This window comes from Camelus bactrianus, chromosome 2 (assembly GCF_048773025.1).
Source record: "Camelus bactrianus isolate YW-2024 breed Bactrian camel chromosome 2, ASM4877302v1, whole genome shotgun sequence".
NCBI lineage: Eukaryota > Metazoa > Chordata > Mammalia > Artiodactyla > Camelidae > Camelus > Camelus bactrianus.
This window is the reverse complement of record NC_133540.1, coordinates 52,169,708-52,191,223: the sequence shown is the minus strand read 5'-3', so window position 1 is coordinate 52,191,223 and position 21,516 is coordinate 52,169,708. Positions and strand designations below refer to the sequence as shown.

At 36.6% G+C, this 21,516-nt stretch overlaps 1 protein-coding gene and 1 long non-coding RNA gene across 8 annotated transcripts in view; one reads left to right on the top strand and one right to left on the bottom strand.

Annotated features, from left to right (window-relative positions):
- Positions 1 to 21,516, bottom strand: part of LOC105067132 (uncharacterized) — a 280,700-nt gene that overhangs the window by 132,382 nt on the left and 126,802 nt on the right. For all 3 annotated transcript variants that reach the window (XR_006724082.2, XR_012499166.1, XR_012499157.1), the window contains exons 5-7: positions 5,089 to 5,223; positions 4,900 to 4,969; positions 4,152 to 4,361 (exon numbers count right to left, since the gene is read on the bottom strand). This is a non-coding gene — a long non-coding RNA (uncharacterized LOC105067132). The remainder of the gene's footprint in view (positions 1 to 4,151; positions 4,362 to 4,899; positions 4,970 to 5,088; positions 5,224 to 21,516) is intronic.
- Positions 1 to 21,516, top strand: part of SYNPO2 (synaptopodin 2) — a 156,533-nt gene that overhangs the window by 105,563 nt on the left and 29,454 nt on the right. For 3 of the 5 annotated variants that reach the window (XM_045514980.2, XM_045514979.2, XM_074341512.1), the window contains exons 2-3: positions 16,049 to 16,200; positions 19,577 to 20,376. In XM_045514980.2, the coding sequence (XP_045370936.1) occupies positions 16,049 to 16,200; positions 19,577 to 20,376 (952 nt within the window). Of the gene's footprint in view, positions 1 to 16,048; positions 16,201 to 19,576; positions 20,377 to 20,895; positions 21,106 to 21,516 lie in introns of those variants that run through there. The other 2 variants (XM_074341515.1, XM_045514981.2) reach the window with 2 other exon arrangements.

Genomic DNA, 21,516 nt, shown 5'->3' with positions numbered 1-21,516 from the left:
TTTATAACAGATACATCTGGTAGCAACTGCTCTGTTATGTTAATAGCTTTCCCGTTTAGCTGTGAGAGCTAGAGTAATCTGCTGTAGGCAGCATATTGCAACACACACTGTCTCCCTAATTACTATTTGTCTTTCAATCTACATTTATTATCAACCAAGCTTTTCTCTATTGTATGCTTATAACAATTTTTGTGGCCACCTGGATTATTTCATGTTTCTTTTGATCCCCTAGTGTCTTGCCATGTTGCTTCACTATTTTACTGGGTTTTTAAAAATATTTCATCTGTGGGCTTCTAAGGGTAATGGACATTACATTAGGAAATGCATTTGGCTTTTTGTACCACATAGGAAGATGGTGTATTGTCGGTCCCCTTCTAGATATTTCTCTCTACACACACACACACACACGAAAGGAGATAAGGAGAAGCCAGAAAACTCCTAAAACAAACCAAAAACCCAAAAGTATATGAGAAGGCACACTTCTGTTTTACTAGTAACATTTTTAAAAATGGAGGGTATAGGGAGAAAAGTCATAATAAAATATTAAAAAAACAGAAAGTAATACCATTTTTACCAAGAGCTTGGTTTTAAATTATTGAACAATAGAGACTGAATAAAGTGCTTAGGTTTGTATCTAAAGCCTTATTACGGCATAAGCCAAAATCTAGATTTCATAATGTTCCGTTTATCATTTTATTAGCAAACAGTTGCACTACTCAGAACCAAATCCGTAATTCAGTTTGGATTTTGTAAAGCACAGCACAATACTGTACTGATCACCAGCATCAGGCTACCCATGGCCTGGATCTTCTTCGTGCTTCTATCTTAGCTCTTAATGCAGGAGTGTCAGTTCATATTTCCTCCAGTCATAGCTTCCTATTTTAATCTGGATTTCAATTTTTTAACACTGATTTTGGGGTACAGACAGAACATCTAGCTTACGTACTTTTAAGCTGATGCTATATATAGATGATGCTAACAACATCATCTCAGACTTTTGCTGTGCGTATTTTGTTTCAAGGAATATCAACTTGTCAAGTGTAAGTGTGTTAAAAAAGGAATCTGTGGGAATGGATCTTAGATGTAGACTCAAGCACAAGAAACTTCTTTCCACACTCTTATTAATGACAAGTAGATTTAGTCCATCAACTATAATTGTAGCCCATGGAGAATTTGTAGGAGATATCATTATGAGAGAGAGAGAGAAGGAGGAAGAGTGAGAGGAGGAAGGAAGAGGGGGAAGAGAATGGAGGAAAGGGAAAGAAAGAGGGGAGAGGAAGGAGAGACAAATAAATGAAACTCAGAAATGGGAGACTAAATTTTGCAGCAGACAATGCAACAGCTTTCCACTTCTTGAGCTCTATTTAAGAACTCTGCCATAAACATCTCCATATTTTTTCAGAGTTCAGCACCTTGCACATACTACATGCTTAATACATAATTTGTTGTTGGATTAGGTCAGTCATCATGGGTTTAGTGCCTCTCTCACTCTGGGTCCTGGTGATTCTCTGTTTATCAGGGCATGCCATATAACCAACCTTTTAAGGTGGAGGTTCACTTGCCAAGTTCTTCCTGGTCTCGGGGCAAGTCTGGGAAAGGCAAGCCCAGAACAAGACCTGCTCCTGGAGACACTTGGTGAATGGCTGAATGACTTCAAAACTAAGGCTTTTTATTTCTCTCTGAAGCAAATCCAAATGAAAGCAAGTCTTAGCAAATACAAATGTGATCAAACAGTAACAGAGATGTTGTGCTGAACCATTTCTTTGGAAAAAATTGGTGATTTTGTATTTTCATTCAAATCCAAATTGTTTAATGGGAAGAGGAGGAGATTCAATATTGCTTACATTTTCTTTTACAAACAATTTGTAAAATCAGTAAAGTCCTCATCTCAAGAAATTAATGTTTTTTTCCCCTTTAAAAGCATAATTTATACAGGCTGTTGTGTAGTTTGCTTGAGTTACACCAAATGTTTTTATACTGAACTTTAACCCATTAAAATACTTTAATATATTTATCTGCCATTTGACTATTCTATTTCCTTCAAATAGTAGAAGATGCCATATTATGCTCAACTAATTTAATTAATGTGGAGATAATTTTTCCTATAAAACAAGACTTGGTAATTCCATTTCTTTGCTTCAGGCTTATGTAATAATAGAGGGGAAATGGAAATTTCATCATATTTGATTTCAAATGAAAATCAAGAACAATTGGAAATCCCTTGTCTTCATCATGTTAAAATTTATGACCAGTTAGGGAATAAAAATTATCGCTAAAGTAAATCAAAATTTGAATGTGTTGTTATATTTGCATTGTACATTTAGCACAAATATTGTCAAATGGTACTTGAAGTTTTTATATGGCTGGAAGCTACACAAAATATTTTTGAAGAGTTAGTTATTTGCCTGCTTGGGGATAAAATCTGGGTTATAATTTTTCCCCATAAGCAGGTGTTAGCAGCACTTTAGCTTGCATTATGTTCACCACTTCTAATCCAGGAAGTCTTGGCTTTGGAACATCTTTGTTTTCAGAACCACAAAAATTATATAGTTAAAATAAAAGGACATGAAAAAAATTAAAAAAATTATCATAAACTCATCTTCCAGTCTTCCTAAAAAGTATGGTTATTTGAAGCTCTAAAGAATTAATAATATGGTTGCTTGGAAGAAAGTCACTCAGTAAAGATCTGCCTTCTTATCACACACACACAGACACACAGACACACACACACAGAGAAATGGTTGGCCCCCAACATATTTCCTTAAAGTAATCTATAGAAAATAATGCCAGGTTGTGTCAAAGAACAGGTCTCAGGGTCCCATGGGGAGTTCGTTAAAAATGCAGATACACATGTCCCAGCCCCTAAGATTTGTTTTTTTGTGGAAGAAAGGGGAGTAGAAACTGGGTTTCTGCGTTTTGGAAGTCCTCTCCAGAGAGTCTTAAAACCTTCCCAAAGGTTACAAACCACCATCCTATGAGGTCATCACTGCATGATGAGCCTTTAGTACAGTTCAGCCTTGAACCCTAATGTGTATATGAATTCCCAGGGGACCTCAAAATGCAGGTGCTGGTTCATCTGGTTCAGGGCTGGGATTCTGTGGTTCTAACAAGTCCCCATGTGGTTCCAATGCTGTGTATCTGTGACCCTCACTTTGAAGAGCAAAGATGGGATTTCTCTAGCAGGTTTGTAGGTGAGCTAACTGGCATTTGTTTTGAAGCACTCTGCGAGCTACTGTAGTATTTGTGGGAGGCAGCGTTGTGTTGTGAAAAGCTAGTTCATCCAACAAGCACTGACTGAGCGTTCACTGTGTGTAGGTTTTTAGGCCCTTGCGCCCTGATTCCCCGTCATTTCTCCTCATCAGGCTGACATTTATTTGTCCTTTAGAAAACATACCTCCTCCAATAATCCTTGGTGGTACGACCCTGCTGTGTGCTCCCACTGCCTGCTGTGTTAACGTTAATTATAGCAGTTATCACCTTGGGTTATACTTAACTACATACTTATCTATCTTAGAATATAAACGTCTTGAGGGCAGTACTTTGGACTGCAGAATGCCATAGGTCACGTGAAAGACAGTCAGTGAATATGCAGGAAAATCACCTAACTAATTAATGAAATAACATAACCCAAGGAAAGCCTCAAGCTCCAACTCTATTTCCTTTGTAAATTCAACACAGACCTCCAGCTAGGTGGGAAGAGAGAGTAGCTGAGGGTTCTTGCCTGCCTCTGCAAGGCTCTCCTTGGCTGGCGCTGGCCCAGAATTTTTTGGCAAGATGGTGACATTCATGTAGGCTCTCCTCAATCAGAAATAAATAGGAGAAGTATTCGTCAGCCCCAGCAGGGAGTATGACTGGTTTTAAAACGCATCAACAGAACACTTACTTGGGCAGAGAGGACACTTGGCATGACCCTGATTTCCCTTCTTGAAGTATGGGACTTGGAGATCCACTGTCACAGCCTAGCTCAGCCCCGTGGGCGTGACAAGGCGGGCAGAGCACGCAGGAAGGAGCTGCAGCAGCAGCAGCACCTGCGGCAGTGCCTCTGCCCCGGTGCCTTGTGCCGCTTCTGCTCATGTGCTTATCTCCATAAATTGCAGCCAAGCCCACATTTAGTCAAGTTTTATGTTTTACTGGTTGTCTTGTGACCTTACCTCTCATGGGGCCGGGGGAATGATGGCGAAATGGAGTGATTGGCAGGAGCAGCTGCAGAGTTGCTTATTGAGTCACGGTGTGGCCATCTCCTTTGCTGGGGAAAACTCAGGTTATCTCTGATGTCCAACATTCAAGAGGACTTATTCTTTTCCTCAAATACACTGGAAATTTCTCATTGATCACATGATACTTTTGTAGTAATCTCAAACCTAGAAGAGACAACAAAGAAAGAATAAGTAGAAAGTGGTAGGCTTTGGAATGACTGGTACTGAGGGAAATTGAGATGGACATTTAGGTAAAATTCAATTTCCTCATATTGACATTTATTCAGCACCTATTTATTGCATGCCTGTACGTGCAAGGCATACAACGGGTTGTAAAAGACAGAAAGATCTTCATATTGCAGTCACAGCTCTCAATGAATTTCAACTAGCTAGTAGCTTGAAAACTGAATGGGAGCTATTTTAAAAACACCCTTGACATTCCAGCCCAGTGAAGATTTTCTTCTTCCCTTTGTCCTTCTCTCTACAGACAACGGACTGTTCACCTCTCCATTTAGTCTGAATTCATGGTTGATTTCAGGCGTTATCTCTCAGCCCACAGCTCTTAAAATCATCCCTTCCTGGCTACTGTCCACCTTTCTTCCCCAAGTTGGACCTTACTTCTGTTTGCCTTTGCATTACCTTTGATTGAATTTCCTCTTCTCAAACTCAGATACCCAAGAGGCCAAGGACGCTTATCACATACCCTTTAGATGAGTAGTTCTCAAAGTGTGGTCTGCAGACCTCCAGAGGTCTCTGAGATGCTTTCAGGAGATCTGTGAGGTCAAAATGATTTTCATAACAGTACTAAGACATTGTCTCATTCACTGTGTTGCAGTTTGCACTGATGGTGTAAGATGGATGACACCTTAGCATTTGAGGCAGTGACACATACCTGTACTAGGAGTTGTTGTATTCCTCACTGTCACTATTTGACTTAACAAGATGCTGGTTTCAAGTAAGGATGTCCTTGATGAAGCAGTAAAAGTTTGCATTTTATTAAATCTCGAGCACACATTTTTCTAATATTCTGCAAGACAAAATGAACATACATATAAAGCACTTTGTCTTGAGCAATCACTTGTACAGTTTTTTGAATTCCAAGCTCAGTTAGTCATTTTTCTTCATGGAACATTTTTACTTTAAAGAATGACTGACAGACAAACTATGGTTATTCAGACTTGGGTATTTAGCAGACATCTTCTAGAAAATGAGCAAAGTGAGCCTGAGCCTGTCACTTCAAGGAAAACAACAGACAGTCTGAGCTTTCATGAGAAAATTAGAAAGTTGCACCTGCAACCATGAATTTGACAGCATCTCAATACTTATAGACTTCTTTGATGAGATCATTGATGATACTAAAGAGTGTGATTTTATATACTGTATGGTGAAATGTGTCAACATAGGCAGAAAACTCTGTGATATAAATCACAGCAATATATTTTTGGATTCATGTTCAAGAGTAATGGAAATAAAAACAAAAATAAACATGGGGCCTAATTAAACTTAAAATCTTTTGCACAGAAAAGGAAACCATAAACAAAACAAAAATACAACCTATGGAATGGGAGAAAATATTTGCAAATGATGCAACTGACAAGGGATTAATTTCCAAAACGTACAAGCAGCTCACACAGCTCAATACTAAAAAAAACCCCAACTCAATCAAAAAACGGGCAGAAGCTCTAAATAGACATTTCTCCAATGAAGACATACAGATGGCCAACAGGCACATGAAAAGATGTTCAACATCAATTATTTGAGAAATGCAAATCAAAACTATAATAAGGTATCACCTCACATTGGTCAGAAGGACCACTGTCAAAAAGTCTACAAATAATACATGCTAGAGACGGTGTGGAGAAAAAGGAACCCTCCTACACTATTGGTGGGAATGTAAACTGGTGCAGCCACTATGGAGAACAGTATGGAGGTTCTTTTAAAAACTAGAGTTATCATATGATCCAGCAATCCCACTCCTGGGCATATATTCTGGAGAGAACTCTAATCTGAAAAGACGCATGCATCCCAATGTTCATAGCAGCACTATTTACAATAGCCAAGACACAGAAGCAACTTTAATGTCCACTGAAAGATGAATGAATAAAGGAAACATGGTATGTATGCGGCACACTGCTCAGACATAAAAAGGAATGAAATAATGTCATTTGCAACAACATAGATGGACCTAAAGATTATCATACTAAGTGAAATACGTCAGTCAGAGAAAAACAAACATAATATATCACTTATATGTGAAATCTAAAAAAATGACACAAACGAACTTATTTACAAAATAGAAAGACTCATAGACATAGAAAACAAACTTATGGTTACCGAGGGGGAAAGATAAATTGGGAGTTTGGGATTAACAGATACAAACTACCATGTACAGAAAAGAGAAACAACTAGTTGCTACTGTATAGCACAGGGAACTATATTCAATGGCTTGTAGTAACCTGTAATGAAAAAGAATATGTATGTGTATATATACATATATGTGTGTGTGTGTGTGTGTGTGTGTGTGTATATATATATATGTATAACTGAATCACTATGCTGTATACCAGAAATTAATACAACAATGTAAATAAAAAACAAAAATATATAAGGGAGAAGAAAAAAGAAAGTTGCACCTGCCACTGTGAATTTGACAGCATCTCAGTACTTAAAAAGGCTGGTCTGATGAGATCATTGATGACATTAAGGAATGTGATTTTGTCTATTGTATGATGAAATATGTCAACATTTGGAAGATCAGCTAACTCAGTGAATCAATATTTTTCAAATGACTAGTGTGTGATGAAACAGAATCATGCATATGTGAAAGATCCATCCAAAGTACAAAATAAACTAATGGAAGTATGAAAAGTTCATGGCTATGGTTTCAGATTCCACATTGCAGCTTTAGAAACTGTCACTTACTGAATTCGATGTAGTATCAAAGAATATTCAAAATTATCTGAAAAGGTTATTAAAATACTCCTAGCTTTTCTAACTATGTATCTGTGTGAGTCTAGATCTTCTTCTATTTCAGTCAACACAATGTAACACAACAGAATGAATACAGAAGCACATATGAGAATTCAGCTGTCTTCTATTAAGCTCAGACATCACAGAGATTTACAGAAATGGAAAACCATGTTACTGTTTTCATTAAATTATCTTACTGTTAGAAAACATGGTTATTTTTCATAAAACATTTGTGTCAACATATTGTTATTTTATTTTAAAATTAATTAAAAAACAGAAATTTTAAATGTCTTACTTTTTATTTCTGACATGGTAAATAACAATAGAACCCACAAGAACAAAAAGCCCTCAATTATTTTTGAGAGGGTTAGTGGGTCCTAAGACCATTTGAGACATTTGAGAATTGCTGCTTTAGATCACACACTCTTATACACTGATGATGGACTAAAGGAAATTCCAGTTAACTAAAACTTTGGAGATCATTTAAATCAGCCCTTCCCAGAAAGGGCATAGTCCTTGATTAACATTCCTGCCCCTGTACCAGCATGTCTAGAGCTATAGAAAAACAGGTACATTTTCTGGGTACATGAGACATATTCAGTGTCTGAAATGAAACCATTTCAGTAAACACACCAATAGAAGCAAAGTATTTAGGACCTCAGATTATGAATTTTAATCTACTTCCCTCACTTCATTAATGTGGCATTGCCTCAAATTTAGTTCTACCTTTAAATAGCAAAACTTCTATTTTAGCTGTTTGGAATGGTAATCTTTCTAAAAGGTGTCACATGTTAAACTGCATCTAATCCATCTACTAAGATGATTTAAACATTTTAAATGACTTGTGATCATTATTATTGATGCCTATTATTTTTCTCAGATACAGTAGAGGCACTAAGTTCCATTGAGCATGTGAGAGTTTTTTACACTTCCATTAAATGATGCCAGTATTCTTTTTTTTTTTTTAAGGTTTTCATGAGTTTTTAAATGTTGGCTTTTACTTCCTTGCTTAATACAGCTGTATTAACTGTAACATCTTCCTTTATACAGGGTGCATGTTTGTTTCTCCATTTCTTATTTTTTGTAAACCAAATTAAAGAAGCTTATTAGAATTGTACAAAATTGGGCAAAGAGACTGAAAAAGGATTCCAGACACAGTGATGTACAGAAATTTTTGTGAACTTTATTTTTTACTATATTTTGACCACTCAAGAAGACTGAGTTGAGCTTACTTATAGGCTTTTTAGATAACTAAATTCTTAATAGAGGAGGTATTACAGCATAGTAATCATTTGGTTAATAGTTGGGTGTGCAGTTAATAAATATAACCAGAGGTTTGAGAAACCCAAACAGTGAGTTCTAGTTCTGCTCTCTTTTCTGAGTAATCCTGATTATACTGGCTACTTATTTATCTAATCTTTTAGGTTTCACATGTGCTTTTTTAATGAGGTCTTTAAAAAGTTTTTCTTTCATATTCTGTGTAAATGTTTATAAAAAGAATCTGCCTGTAGTTCAAAGCCTCTGGACAGTCTTTCACAATTTAATCCAACAAAAGAGCAGACAGGGACATGTCCTACATAGGCTCTGGTCCATCAGTGCTTTTCTGAAAGAGCTGGGATGTTTACATTCTTAGGAAGGAAAGAAGAGCAGAGAATACCATTCCATATTTGTACTTGTTGGTTTTCTAGCATCATGGTGGCTGCTTTGTAACGGCTCATAGCAGTTATACTGCGGCATTGTTTCTGCCTGTGGAATCACACTGGTATGCAGATTCTTAAGTATGCAGCCCCATGGATTAGGGCCTTCATTCCTGTCAAAGAGAGTTATTTACTCTGGGAATCCTTCCAAAGTTGCTACCAGGAAAGCTTTTTACTTTTATGGCAACTTGGTCCCTAAGGATAAAGAGAATCATCCTAGAAAAAGGAAAACTTTTTGCCCAGTATCTGGAAGTATATTAGTAACCAGAGCAGAAAATTCATAGTCTTCAAAAGTCAACCTGAGAACAGATTATTGAGCTTGAATTGAGGAATTCAGTATAGAATAACCGAAAAATTCTAATGTCTACTTGTATTTGCATCCATGACCTGACTTGAATATACAGTGTAAGAATTATTTTCACTATGTAGACAATTTGTATAATTGAATTTCTTGTTCAATTTTTTATATTTATCAATGTGCTAATGGAGAAAAGCCTCACTTCATTTTAGGAATTATCTATTCTCCTTTTAGAATGTTTGTCTAGACAACAGTACGGGTTTTTGATCATCATTTCACTTTATTCCTTCTAAGTTCTTCACAAAGCTTTTAGTTCTTTCATATTGAGTCTTAGTATGTACTTTACAATGGTTTTTCTGAACTTCCTTCATTGTCCACAAGTTTTAGTCCCCCTCTGCCTTTCCTCCTTTATTCTTAGCAGACAGTGACCTCATACAATTTATCTAAGTTCCTGCATGGTCTCTCCTGTCTATCTTAAAATATCAGCATCTGTGTCCATCTTTTTTTCTTTTCTGTATTTGAGAAATAGTTGCCCTTTTGCTGTTTGTCCTTTTTTACCATCCATGTTTGCCCTTAATTCTATCTTTCTGTATCAGTTCAGGGTTCATTTGCAGAAAATAGAAACCTCTCTCGTTATTTTAGTGAGAAAAGGAATGGAAGAAGTACTTGTAGAACCGTTGAAAGATCTGGAAAAGCACATTTTAGGTAGGGCCTCCAAAAATGACTTCAAACAACACTGCAGAACTGGCACGAGGGATTGGCAACACTGGCCACAATCAGGAAGCTGAGAAGTCAGAAGGCTAATGGGCCAGCCCAGCGCCAGGTCCAGGGTTACACACCTTAGCTGTGATCTGAGATGAAGGAGCTGCCAGGAGAACTGCTGCATCCAGAGTAAAATCATCTCCCAGATCTGCACCAGCAAGATGGAGGCCTCATAGTCTGATGCCTCTCTCCAATTAATTCAGTGTCAAAACAAGTTTCTTGTCAGGTACACCTGCTTGCTGGGATTATATCACCCCCAGAACACTAGTTGAAGGAGAGTCTGGGAAAGGTTATTTTATCTTTTAAGCCTCTGTTTCAAAGAAGGCACATTCAAAGGGGCTTGGGACAAAAGTTGAGCAATGCAATCAACTCTGCTACAGTCTTCCCCACTGACTTTTGATTTACTCAGTTATTAGTTATATTTCTTATGTATTTATCCCATGGCCTAGATATTTTCTCAAGTCTTGTTTTTCACTTTACTGTTTGAATTTCTGCACTAAATTCCAGGATGCTTTTTGCTTCCTACAATTAAGATTTTCCTTGGGTTATTACTATTTTTATTCCATCGTGTTCTGGTCCTTGTTGTTTTCTTTTGCCTTATCATCCTGAAACTGTTATATTTCTACTTACTATTGACTTCCAAAAATATTTTACCACTGTAAACATGAATTCCTAACAACTTGTAAACTCAGTTTTGCTACTAGGAAACTCTCCATCAAGGGCTGAGTTTGGAGCTCAGGATCTAGAGAGCAAGCCCATTAAAAGTGGGACTCATTTACTTACTTCTAAAACTTTAACCATCATCATTGCTCTTGCAATGACCATTCTGACCATTTCTCTAGATAGTTGAGGAATACAGACCTACGTTTTCAGTTTAAGAGCCAGTTGGAGTGAGGGAATGCTTATTAAATCTTGTCTCACAGGTTTGAGGGAAGTTTTGTCAAAGGCCTGAAGTGGAAAATCAAGGAAGGGGTGGGGCTTCAGAAAGGGCAACTAGATCACGGACCACTTTCCAGCCTCTATCAAAATGTTTTTACTTGTTGTCTGAGATCATGTCACTCATCCTGTCTTAGTTATCTCAAGGTCCCAAGACTTTATTTTATGGATTAAGGACAGCCCTACATGGGATAGGCTAATTTATGCTAATTTCCTCTTTCTTTTTCATGTAATTTTAATACATACAGTACTGGAACATAAGGAGGAGATTGTCTTGGTTCTACCACTTTGACATCTTCCAAGAGGACTTGTCAATGAATTGTATGTGAAAATGCAGCCCATGAGACAAGATTTAGTTTCACTAATAGGAATCTGACATGATTGATATGTCACATATACCACACAAAATAGTTTAAGTACAAGATTCTATGAGAACTCAAATCTGATACTTGTTTTCTAGTAAGTTCTGGAAGAGTTGGAAATGAAGCAATAATAAGTTAATAGAAAAGGAATTTTTTTCACTTTACCAGGGAATTATTTATCATAAAAATAAATGAGAATAGCTGACACTATTCTTAGATTTAGTCTATGAAATGATAATAATACTGTTAAATTTCTCAAAGAAGCCTTAACTTTGCATTCAGTAAAATAAATCTTTCCTGATATGGATCAAGAGGCTGTAAGCAATAGAACATAATATTTATACTTACATTACCAATATCTCTCTTAGATATATGGCCTGATTAAACTGAGACACTGAAAGGGAATATAGTATTTATGGATAGAAACTCGCTCATCTGACAAATGTATTAGGTGTGGAATGAGGACTCTTAAAGGAATGTTTTCAAAGAAAAGGAATTATATCACATGCTCACATAGGTGTGTTGTATCAAATTACAGTTTGCCAAAGATGATTTTATTCAATTTTGAATTTGTAACATTCTGGGTCACAATACTGACTATTCTCCAATCTCTAAGGAATATTTCATATATAACTCTTAATAAAAGAGGAAGAAGAAAACAAAATAAACAAAATCTGTCTTTCCCAAAACTGGTTTATGGACTGACTAGGCAAGTTTCTGTCACCTCTACCTGGTCCCTTCCGTTTCCTCCCTGACTTCACTCACCACATGTCAACTGTTGTTACACTTCTCTCTCTCTTCACTCTAGGGCTCATGGTAGACAATTTAGATTGTTGACTAGGGAGGCAGTGTGTGTAATGGTTAAAAACACAAGCTCTAGAGTCAGAATCCCTGGGTTCAAATTCTGGCCCTAACTCTGTGATTTTAGGGAAGGTGCATAACTTGAGTCTCTGAGTCCTGAGTCTCTGTTTTCCTATCCATAAAATGAAAGTACTGGCAGTCCATCTGAGTGTATACAAGTGGAAGTACATTTATACTTCTCATTAAGGTTTTATAGAGATAAACGGTATAAGGATGTAAAAGGCTTAGCATAGCAAGTGCTCAATAAAAATAAGCCACTAAAATTTAAATATTTGTATTATTACTTGTGCTGGGAAACATAATAGGCTTGTCTTCCTCCATCTTTCAGTTATAAAATATGTACTTGCTGAGGAAAAGACAGATAGAACATTATTTATCTTAGATTATGATGAGATAATACCGAGTATGTGAATAGAAACAAAAATATTTTATAGCTTTTCTTTTTACTTGGCATGTTCCTTTTGTGTGTGTGTGTGTGTCTGTGTGTGTAGGAAGTTAATGCATTCTAATTCACTAGTCCCTTCTTACTAGAAATCAATGCATTCTTATTCACTAGTCAATTCATTCTTACTCAGTAGTCCCTTCTTGAGTCACTAGTCACTAGCTCCTTTATGAGCTGTGTGTGCATCATGGAACTTAACACATATTATTTTTAATCCTTATTAACCATCTGGAGAGATCAAATTTATTAGTTCTATTTTACACTTTGGAAAGCTAGAGCTTAAGGATGTAATGTAACTCATCTATGTTCAGACAGTTAGTAAGCATGGGAGCCACACAATTGAAACCTATGTCTTCTTTCATCAGAGTTGGTGTTCTTTTCTACTAGGACATGTATTTTATGAATCTAGGACTAATCACCTTTGGAGAAGACTGGTTGATAATTTCAATGATAGAGATTCAACATTATAAATACTAATGATTTTTATGTCCAAACTTACTCTTATTACTGACAATGTATTTCATTTTAACAAGTAAGAATGTTTTCAGGAGATAGAATTTTTACTTGGATACATAATAATGCACAATTATACAAATTATAAAAATGCACAATTATACACAATATAAGGTAAAAATCTTTTGTACCCTCATAAATTTTTATTCTTCAAAATATACCTATGAACAGCACCATATTGGTGAAGTTGGCAAGGGGTATATGGGGGCATAATTGACCATGGCATACAACCTTGAAATGGAGAAAGAGTAGTCCTTTGGAAAAGCATTTGTGGCAAGGAAAGTATCACCATATGAACATGGTTCTTGAAGGAAAAATATTTCCTACTGTTCAGACAAATGCAAAAGGTCAGCTAAACACTATCACAGCAGTTGATGCTGAATGCTGACCTCAGACTGCATGCTCTGAAGGAATGCTAATGACTCCTACCGCAGTGCTTTTGCTTATTTGGCTACCGCTAAAAGCTCCACTTGACAAGCATAATGATGAACTACACTTTTCCCATCAAACAACACATGTTTGGATGATAGACAGCTCTGCTGAGTTGGGGATTTGTTTATTTTCCAAGAACCAATTTTTCATCTTGCTCTACAAACCCATGAAGCTGCTTAAAACTCACACAATTTATTGCTGATAAATGGAACCCCTGCTGCAAGATTAGGCCTTAGGGGGTACAGGGTAAAATGACACATCTGTTTTATCAACATAAAACCTCTTTAGTCCTCCAAAGGATTAATTTTCTGTTTGTATTCTAGTACATCTCACTCCACTGACTGAATGGTTTTATGCTTCAAAAATATGCTTTATTATCTACCTAATCTTACTTTATTAAAAATATTAAATAAATTTAAATGAATGAAATGTGAATAATTCTATCCCTAACTTAAATGTTCATTGTTGAGTACTATTTTATCCTTGACTTATTAGTAACTCTCTCATGACTCTTTATTTTAATAATTCCATTCAAGACAACAAAATAAATATATCTGGCAGTCAGTAAACAGATATTTTTCAAAACTGGATGAATATTCTCTTTCCCATTGCTTTTGTTGCTTCCTTGGAAATATTGAGTTCATTTAATTTTTACAATAAATTAGCATGTTCTTTCAAAACAAAAGGAATGAGATTGTTCAGAAAAGGGGGAGGCCTTCTATATAGATTACAGTTTGTGACAATAAAAGAATAGACCCAACCAGAACAAAACTAACTGAATCACTTCAAATTTCAACAGCATCATTGCTTTGGCACTTAAAGAAATGCTTCTGCTTCTAAGAGTATCATTTTAAATGCAAATGCACTTGGAGATATAAACTTTAGAACTGTATCAGTAAGCATACTAATTATCATTTAAGACCTTAGTAGGAATTAGTGGGCACTTGTTAGAGATAAACTGAAATACATTTCATGCCCAATCAGACATGAGCCTGGCTATGAAAGCATTCTTCAGGAAGGGCTGCTTACCTGGTTTTGACCTGTCTGGACTCAGAATCTTAATTTTAATAGTCAGAGAGGGATCCCCTTGGTAGAAAATATCTAGAATATTATCTTAAAGTGTTCTTAAATTTGAGATTGTATGATCATGGTACATGATTTGTTGAGAATGATTAAATTCACATTATAAAATGAAGCCTAAACACATTAGTATCACCTAGGATCCCAGCAGGAAATAGGTGGCATGTTCAAAGGAGTAATTAAAGATAATGTAATGCAGAGGCTAAAGCCTGGCTCAAGTGAACCAACAAATGATAATGAAACACCCAGAGATCAAGAGCAGGAAGCTATTATTATCCTCAGGCAAGGGTACAAGGAGATGGTGTGTTATTGGTGTGTTATTGGAACATAACTAGAGTTGAGGTGTGGAAGAGGGACAGACAAGCAGGAGCTGTGACTGTCTAGATCAAGGAACAGAGCCAATGCCAAGCCATGGCCCAGCAGGTCCAGCAGCGATAGCATCTCCCTGACCTCTCATTCCCTTTGCTTTTTGATCTGGGGCTTCCTGTTGACCAAATCCAGTCAGAAGTCAGCATGCATGGGAACCCAGTCAGTTCAGTCTCTAGAGGCCAGTCTCCCCACTGCCACAAAGCAGCACCAAGTAGGGTAGAGAATGTGCAGAGGGAGAAAAACCAGCACAACATTTTACCATAATCGTAATTACACAGCATGTAAGCCTCCAGGAATAACTGAAAGTTAATCCTCACTAAGGATTGGTGGGAGCTCTCTGTTGTTATTCTACTCCTCTAAAGCTTTCTTCTTCCAGGATTTGAAGGTTCTAATCTATGTTTTTATTCAGTTCTTGTTCCACAGCAATCTGTGCTGGAATATGATGCAATCCTTAGAGCAAGGCTATTTTTATTTTTTGCAAAATAATCTCTTTTTTCTTTCTTTTTTGGTAAAGTTTGCTTAGTATCAAATCTTGAATAGTTGATTTCAATCAAGGATTTCTCCCCTTGACATAAATCTTAATATCCAGTTGCCTAATTTCCCCATTTTACTGGGATGGCTTTCATCAGTTCATTGAGCTGTACAGCTCTCTCCTTAGAATGATTGCTCTGCCTACAACTCCTTACAGTAGGTGTTCCACTCATCCTGGCAATGGGAAGGGCTTTTAAATTTTATTTAAATGGGAGAAGCCACTTTCTGATTGGTCAAACTTCACAGTGTGAAATAATTATCTTTATAATTAGTTTAAACATCTGTCTTCCCCCATTCTCTATTCTTTATTTCTGTCATTCTAATTCCTTTACCATAGATTTCCTTTCCTTTTTTTTGTCTACTTAGAATGCTATGAATTAAATGTTGACATTATGGTATATAATAAATTGTGTGTGAGACGGGTGAGAAGTATAGCAGATGGTCTAATAGGTTGACAAATAAATTAAAAATCAGGGCAGATTTTACAGTTTGCAGATCTATTTACCTGTCCCAAGTAAAAATTTCTCAGAGATAGTGGTGCATTTTTTTTTAACAAGTTATGTGATTCTAACTATTGCCTCCTTTTTCATTCCACTCAGATCCGAAGCCAGAGTAAAGCCTCTGGGTCTGGGCTCTGTGAGGGAGATGAAGTGGTTTCTATCAACGGCAACCCTTGTGCAGACCTCACGTACCCAGAAGTCATTAAGCTCATGGAGAGCATAACAGACTCTCTCCAAATGCTCATCAAAAGGTATAAAACATTTGTTGGAATATATATTTCCTCCTGAAGCTACATGGGAATGATTATAAGTCCTACTACACATATAAATTGTTATTTATGGGGAAATGAGGGTGCTCTGTAGAAGATCGGGATAGTTAAACAGAAAAATCATAGTGTTTGAAAAATGGCAATTCTAATCAACTGAATTTTCTGTTTAATTGAGAATTAACTTGAAAAATTTTATTTCAAGAACTTTGTTGAAAATCTCAGGTATTTTAGACTGCTTCCTTTGGAAGCTAAGTATATGGAACACAATTTAATACTTCTAAGTCAACATTTTTTGGTGGATCAGGATCACTAAATTATAATTCCTAGATTCCTAGATGAATTTAAAATGTTTAAATGTTAAAAGATTACACTGTATAAGATTTATTTAAATAGAAAGAGGATGCCTAGGAGAAGGAAAAGAACCAAAAAATCCTTAAAAGCAGCCCAATTTCTGTTTGCCAATAAAAACCATATTTGGATATGAGCAAAAGCCAATGGTTCGAATAAAGTTTTTGGACTGTCAATGCAAATCACTTGTCAATTTCATGTCTCCAAATACTACTCTTCTCACCTGATAGCTTAAAAATGCAGAAGTCAACCTTAAATATAAAAACAAAAGAAAACAATAAAGGTAATGACAAAAAAAACTGTAGAATCAGCATTTTTACCATGTCCAAATCACAGTATAGTCCAAACTAACTTTGTAAGTGAGGCCCTGACCGCGGAATCCACAAAGGAAAGCTCTGGCTTCCTGAAAAGCAGCCTTCAGGACGACAAGAGAGGACTTTTCACACAGAATTTCAAAAACTTCCAGGTTTTGCCTTAACTTTGCAGAAAAACTACATACAGCATTACCTCCCTGATACTTATTCAATATGTTTCCATTTCTATACAAATGTGAACTCACATTGGCCAAAATCTTGTGAAAATAAAGGAAATCTAGCGTTAGTCTCAGAATCTCCCAGCTAAATATTTACCCTTCAAGCCCAATGTTTAAGCCCCTGGGATCCTACTTATTTATAAAGCTGCAATTTGCTTTTAAAAGGGATCTAACAGGAATGTTGCCAAGTGTAGTCACAGTGTTGGCCACTTTTATGCATAAATCTCTGAGGTATTTGAAGAGTTTCATCTTGGTAAAGGTTTAATGACACCCAAAATGGGAGAAAAACCTGTTCTAATTTATTCCCTTTTGGTGTCTTTGCTGATTTAATGAGGCCAGTTTCTTTAGAACACACTTGTGGTGTGGGACATCCCCTACTAGTTCTTGTTTTGATTGTGATGACTATCAGTGGGAAAATTCTTGGTGGTTTAAAGCTGAGTCTTAGGTACATATTTATTTTCAGAAATAAATGGACTAGTTCTTTGCTTCTTTTAATAACTGGAATCTTGGTTATTATTATTTTCTCTTAAATAATTGACTTTTACAAAATAAATAAATAATTGATAAGATTCAAAATGGAATCTCAAATTAAAATCAGCCCAAAGGTAATCATCATCATCATCACCACCACCACCAATCTGGATATCTGAACATCGTTTCCTGGAATTAAATATTTCTGTCACTCATGTAACTGTCATCTATCACTAGAGGACAAGTGATTTACTTTTCCTGGACTACTGCCCAGAGATAGCTGGGTCAGACCAACTTAAAAGCCTCCTTTAACATTAAGTCTCTATTGTAAACTTTATTAAAATTATATATATACACACAGATATATATATTTATATACACTTATGACACATAAATTGGGGAATTGAGTAACTATGTGCACTGAATGGAAACGAGCATTTTAAGGTATAAAGCTTTATCCTCTAATTCTTTTATGATTTTTACTCAAGTATATCCATTTTACTTTAGCTACCAATAACTGTTAACATTTCTCTGACTCATTTGCCTGTATTACAGTCTGTAAGTCTGGAATGAATTCAAACTACTCTCTTCTCAGTTTTATAACTGATTGCTAACATAATTGAAAGTGATTTAATCTACTTCTATCTCAAGGCCTTCCTAAATTAAAACTCTCTAGCCTTTTGGTACCCTCAAATTTACTTGCATAGAGTGTATTCATCATTTCCTGTGGAAGAAATATCTAATTTGCTGTCATCATGTTTTTAAAATACTATATTATAATAGGTTTTTTGGTATTATCAGGAAGCTTTACAGATTACTTGCATAGAAGATTCTGCATTTCATTTGATTGTTAGTTTGTGTTTTGTTTACTTTTGTTTTGCTAAATGCAGTCAAAAGCAAAATTAAGAGTAATTATTTTGAATATTAGTCTTAAATTTTACTACCACATAAATTCTAAGGTAAACGCCCTTGAGTAGAACAGAAGTAGGGGCTCTCTCCCTTCAGTTGATGATCCTGCATTAGTCAGGGTACATTTTGAACGAGGAAGAAAGGGGCCTGAGATAGATGCTGCTTAAAAAAAAACTTAAAAATGTAAGAAACGAAGGCATCTCCTACAGCTGTTCTGTGAATGATGCTTCTCTTCTAAAAGCAGTTAGAGTTTAAATTAAGAGTTTTTGCAAGAAGTTGTTTAACCCTTAACTGACATTTCTTCTTGCAAACTCAAATTTGCAAAACTAGCTGGGAATGGTTAAGGTCAAAGGACTATGGTGAACAGCTCCAGGTTCCTTAGCTGAAAGATTAAGGAACATTTTGACTTCAGAGATCCTATAAGGAAAATGCTCCAAGAGACAAGTTCAAATAGAGAAGGGGAGACATATCAGATTATAAATACTCTATGACTCAATGGTTCATTGCAGCATGGAAAGGATTTCTCTTTACACAAGAGTACTGGGCTGGGGTCCACTTATTACAAAACACATGCTCATTGGAGCTTAAAAAACAGCTTCTATTTCATTCCTTTCAAGAAAGCACAGCCTCTAAAAGGATTACTTGAGCTATCTGTATATTAATATTGCTCTGAAGCTGCAGAATATGTTTATCTGACTTCATAATGTCCAGACATAAACTTAGTCAATAAGACATTAAAATGCTTTGTCAAATTATAACAAACATGGTTATTTGAAAAGACCCAAATAATTATAGATAAAGGGCATCCATGTAGCTATAACCTGTTCTTTTAAAAAAATAAATGCTGAATTTAAGATGGATTTCAGTGTTATAATCTTTTGTGAGCATTTTTGCTTTGCTTTAAAGACATATTTGTTTGGCAGATCTTTAAATAATAATACAAACATGTTGCCAAGTTCTGTTTTCAAATATGTTGCAGTTGACATTTAAGAGGAAATATTTTGACTGTATTTTAAACACCATAAAAGTGTCAGGAAGTATTTTGGCAGGTGTAATACACTCTGATTTAACTGTCTGGACTGATTTTTCTGTGTGCAGACCATCCAGTGGAATAAGTGAGACTTTGATTTCTGAAACTGAAAACAAAAACCATGAGCATTTCACCCATGAGGGGTATGTGGAAAGTACCACCCTACAGATTCAACCAGCCACAAAAAGCCAGTATAGAGAGTTCTACATCGCCCCAGTCAAGAGTGGAGCTCCCCTAGCTGAGGATCAAGCAAGCGGCGCTGGTTTTCCTGGGAGCTTGAAAGAAGGAACAGGCCCGGCTCCTCACACCTCTGACTCCGAAAGTGGACGCCTAGCAGAGGAGGTTATCTTAAAGGAGAAGGCAGAAGTGGGGCGGCCAGGCACTGTGGTTGAGCTACAACTGTCCCTTTCACAAGACAGACACAAAGGCACTGGTGCCCCTGTAGTGGCTCTCCTGGGAGCTGAAAAATCCAAGTCTCCTGACCTAGATCCTCATTTACAACATGACGGGACTGTCCACACAACTTCAGTCCCCACTGGTGAGAAAGGGGACCCTTCTCTGAGGTCCGGCAAGATAATCCAGATCTCCAGTGGCCAAGAATTGAGAGTGATCCAAGGAAGTGAAGCAGGAGACTCGGGGCTGCCCCGAGTAGAAGTGATCTTCGACTGCTCTGACAGGCAGAAGACGGAAGGGTGCAGGCTTCAGGCAGGAAAGGGGTGTGTGGATTCTCCGGTGGAAGGAGGGCAGTCAGAAGCACCTCCTTCTCTGGTATCCTTTGCAGTCTCATCAGAAGGCACAGAGCAGGGAGAAGATTCACGCTCGGAAAGGGATCACAGCAGACCTCACAAGCACAGAGCGCGCCACGCACGTAAGTCCTGCCCCAGGGGCCGCTGCTGGGCTGTCGGAAGGGGCTTGGGAGCTTAGAGCATTTGCTGCTGCTTCACCTGCATGGATTTTTTTTTTTTTTTAAAGATTTTTCTTATGTCTTTCATTCACTTTTTAAAAAAAATTTATTAATGCACAAAATAACAAACATGAAATTGTGAACACAAATTTCTAAATTGGAAGTAATAAGTTTGAACTCTGTAGTAGATTTAAATGATTTTAATGCACTTTCTTTTATCCCCAAAGGCACAGGAACTGTTAAAGAAAATGTACTGTTAATGTGCCTGCTTGATTTGTCTCAGAATATTGTCATATTTCATGTTAAATAGCATCTGAGAGTATCTGAAGTCATGTGGACTCTGAGTTTAAATGTCAAAAACTGTTGAGTCTGCTGCTGAGAGATGTCTTTAAAATACAGGCTCCACCGCTGATATTAAAAGCAGATCCTCATTTTGAAAAAAATCATTGTGCAGCATGATGATGCTTGCAGAAGTGAGTTTGATAGACAAGGACATGTGGAATACTGAGCGGTTACATGATCCTCTCCATTTTGTAAGCCTTCACTAGACTGAAAAGCATTTCATCTACCTTCTGGACACAGGGCCATGTGGAGGCATTTAAATGTCCCCCAACACAAAGTACATTTTAAATTCAAGGCTTTTTACGGCGTTTTGTTTTACCCAGGGGAGCGATCACAGAAAGGAGAATGAGGGTAAGAATAGCAGTTAGCTTTTATGATTTTTGTTATTTTCTTTCATGTGCTTAAAAAAAAATTTGGAATTTCATTTGAGGAGGTAAAGACTGACTGTCAAAGGCACTGGGATGTATGAATGATATTCACAACAGTAATGATCTTGGTTATTCAGAGTATTACACTGTCTCCTAACTATTGTTATTCTTTTCAAAGCATATTTTTAGCATAACCACTTGTAGCTGAATTGGCAAGTGCTGTTAATCATTCCTTATACTTTAAGCATCTGTATGCACCTTCACATTTATAGTATATTAAACAAATGCATTAAGGCAGCACTCTCATACTTTACATGTTGCCAGTAAAGTTGGCAACAACTGTGCAACTGTGACTGTCAATTTAATAGCAAGTTGTATAACACTAGTCACTTGT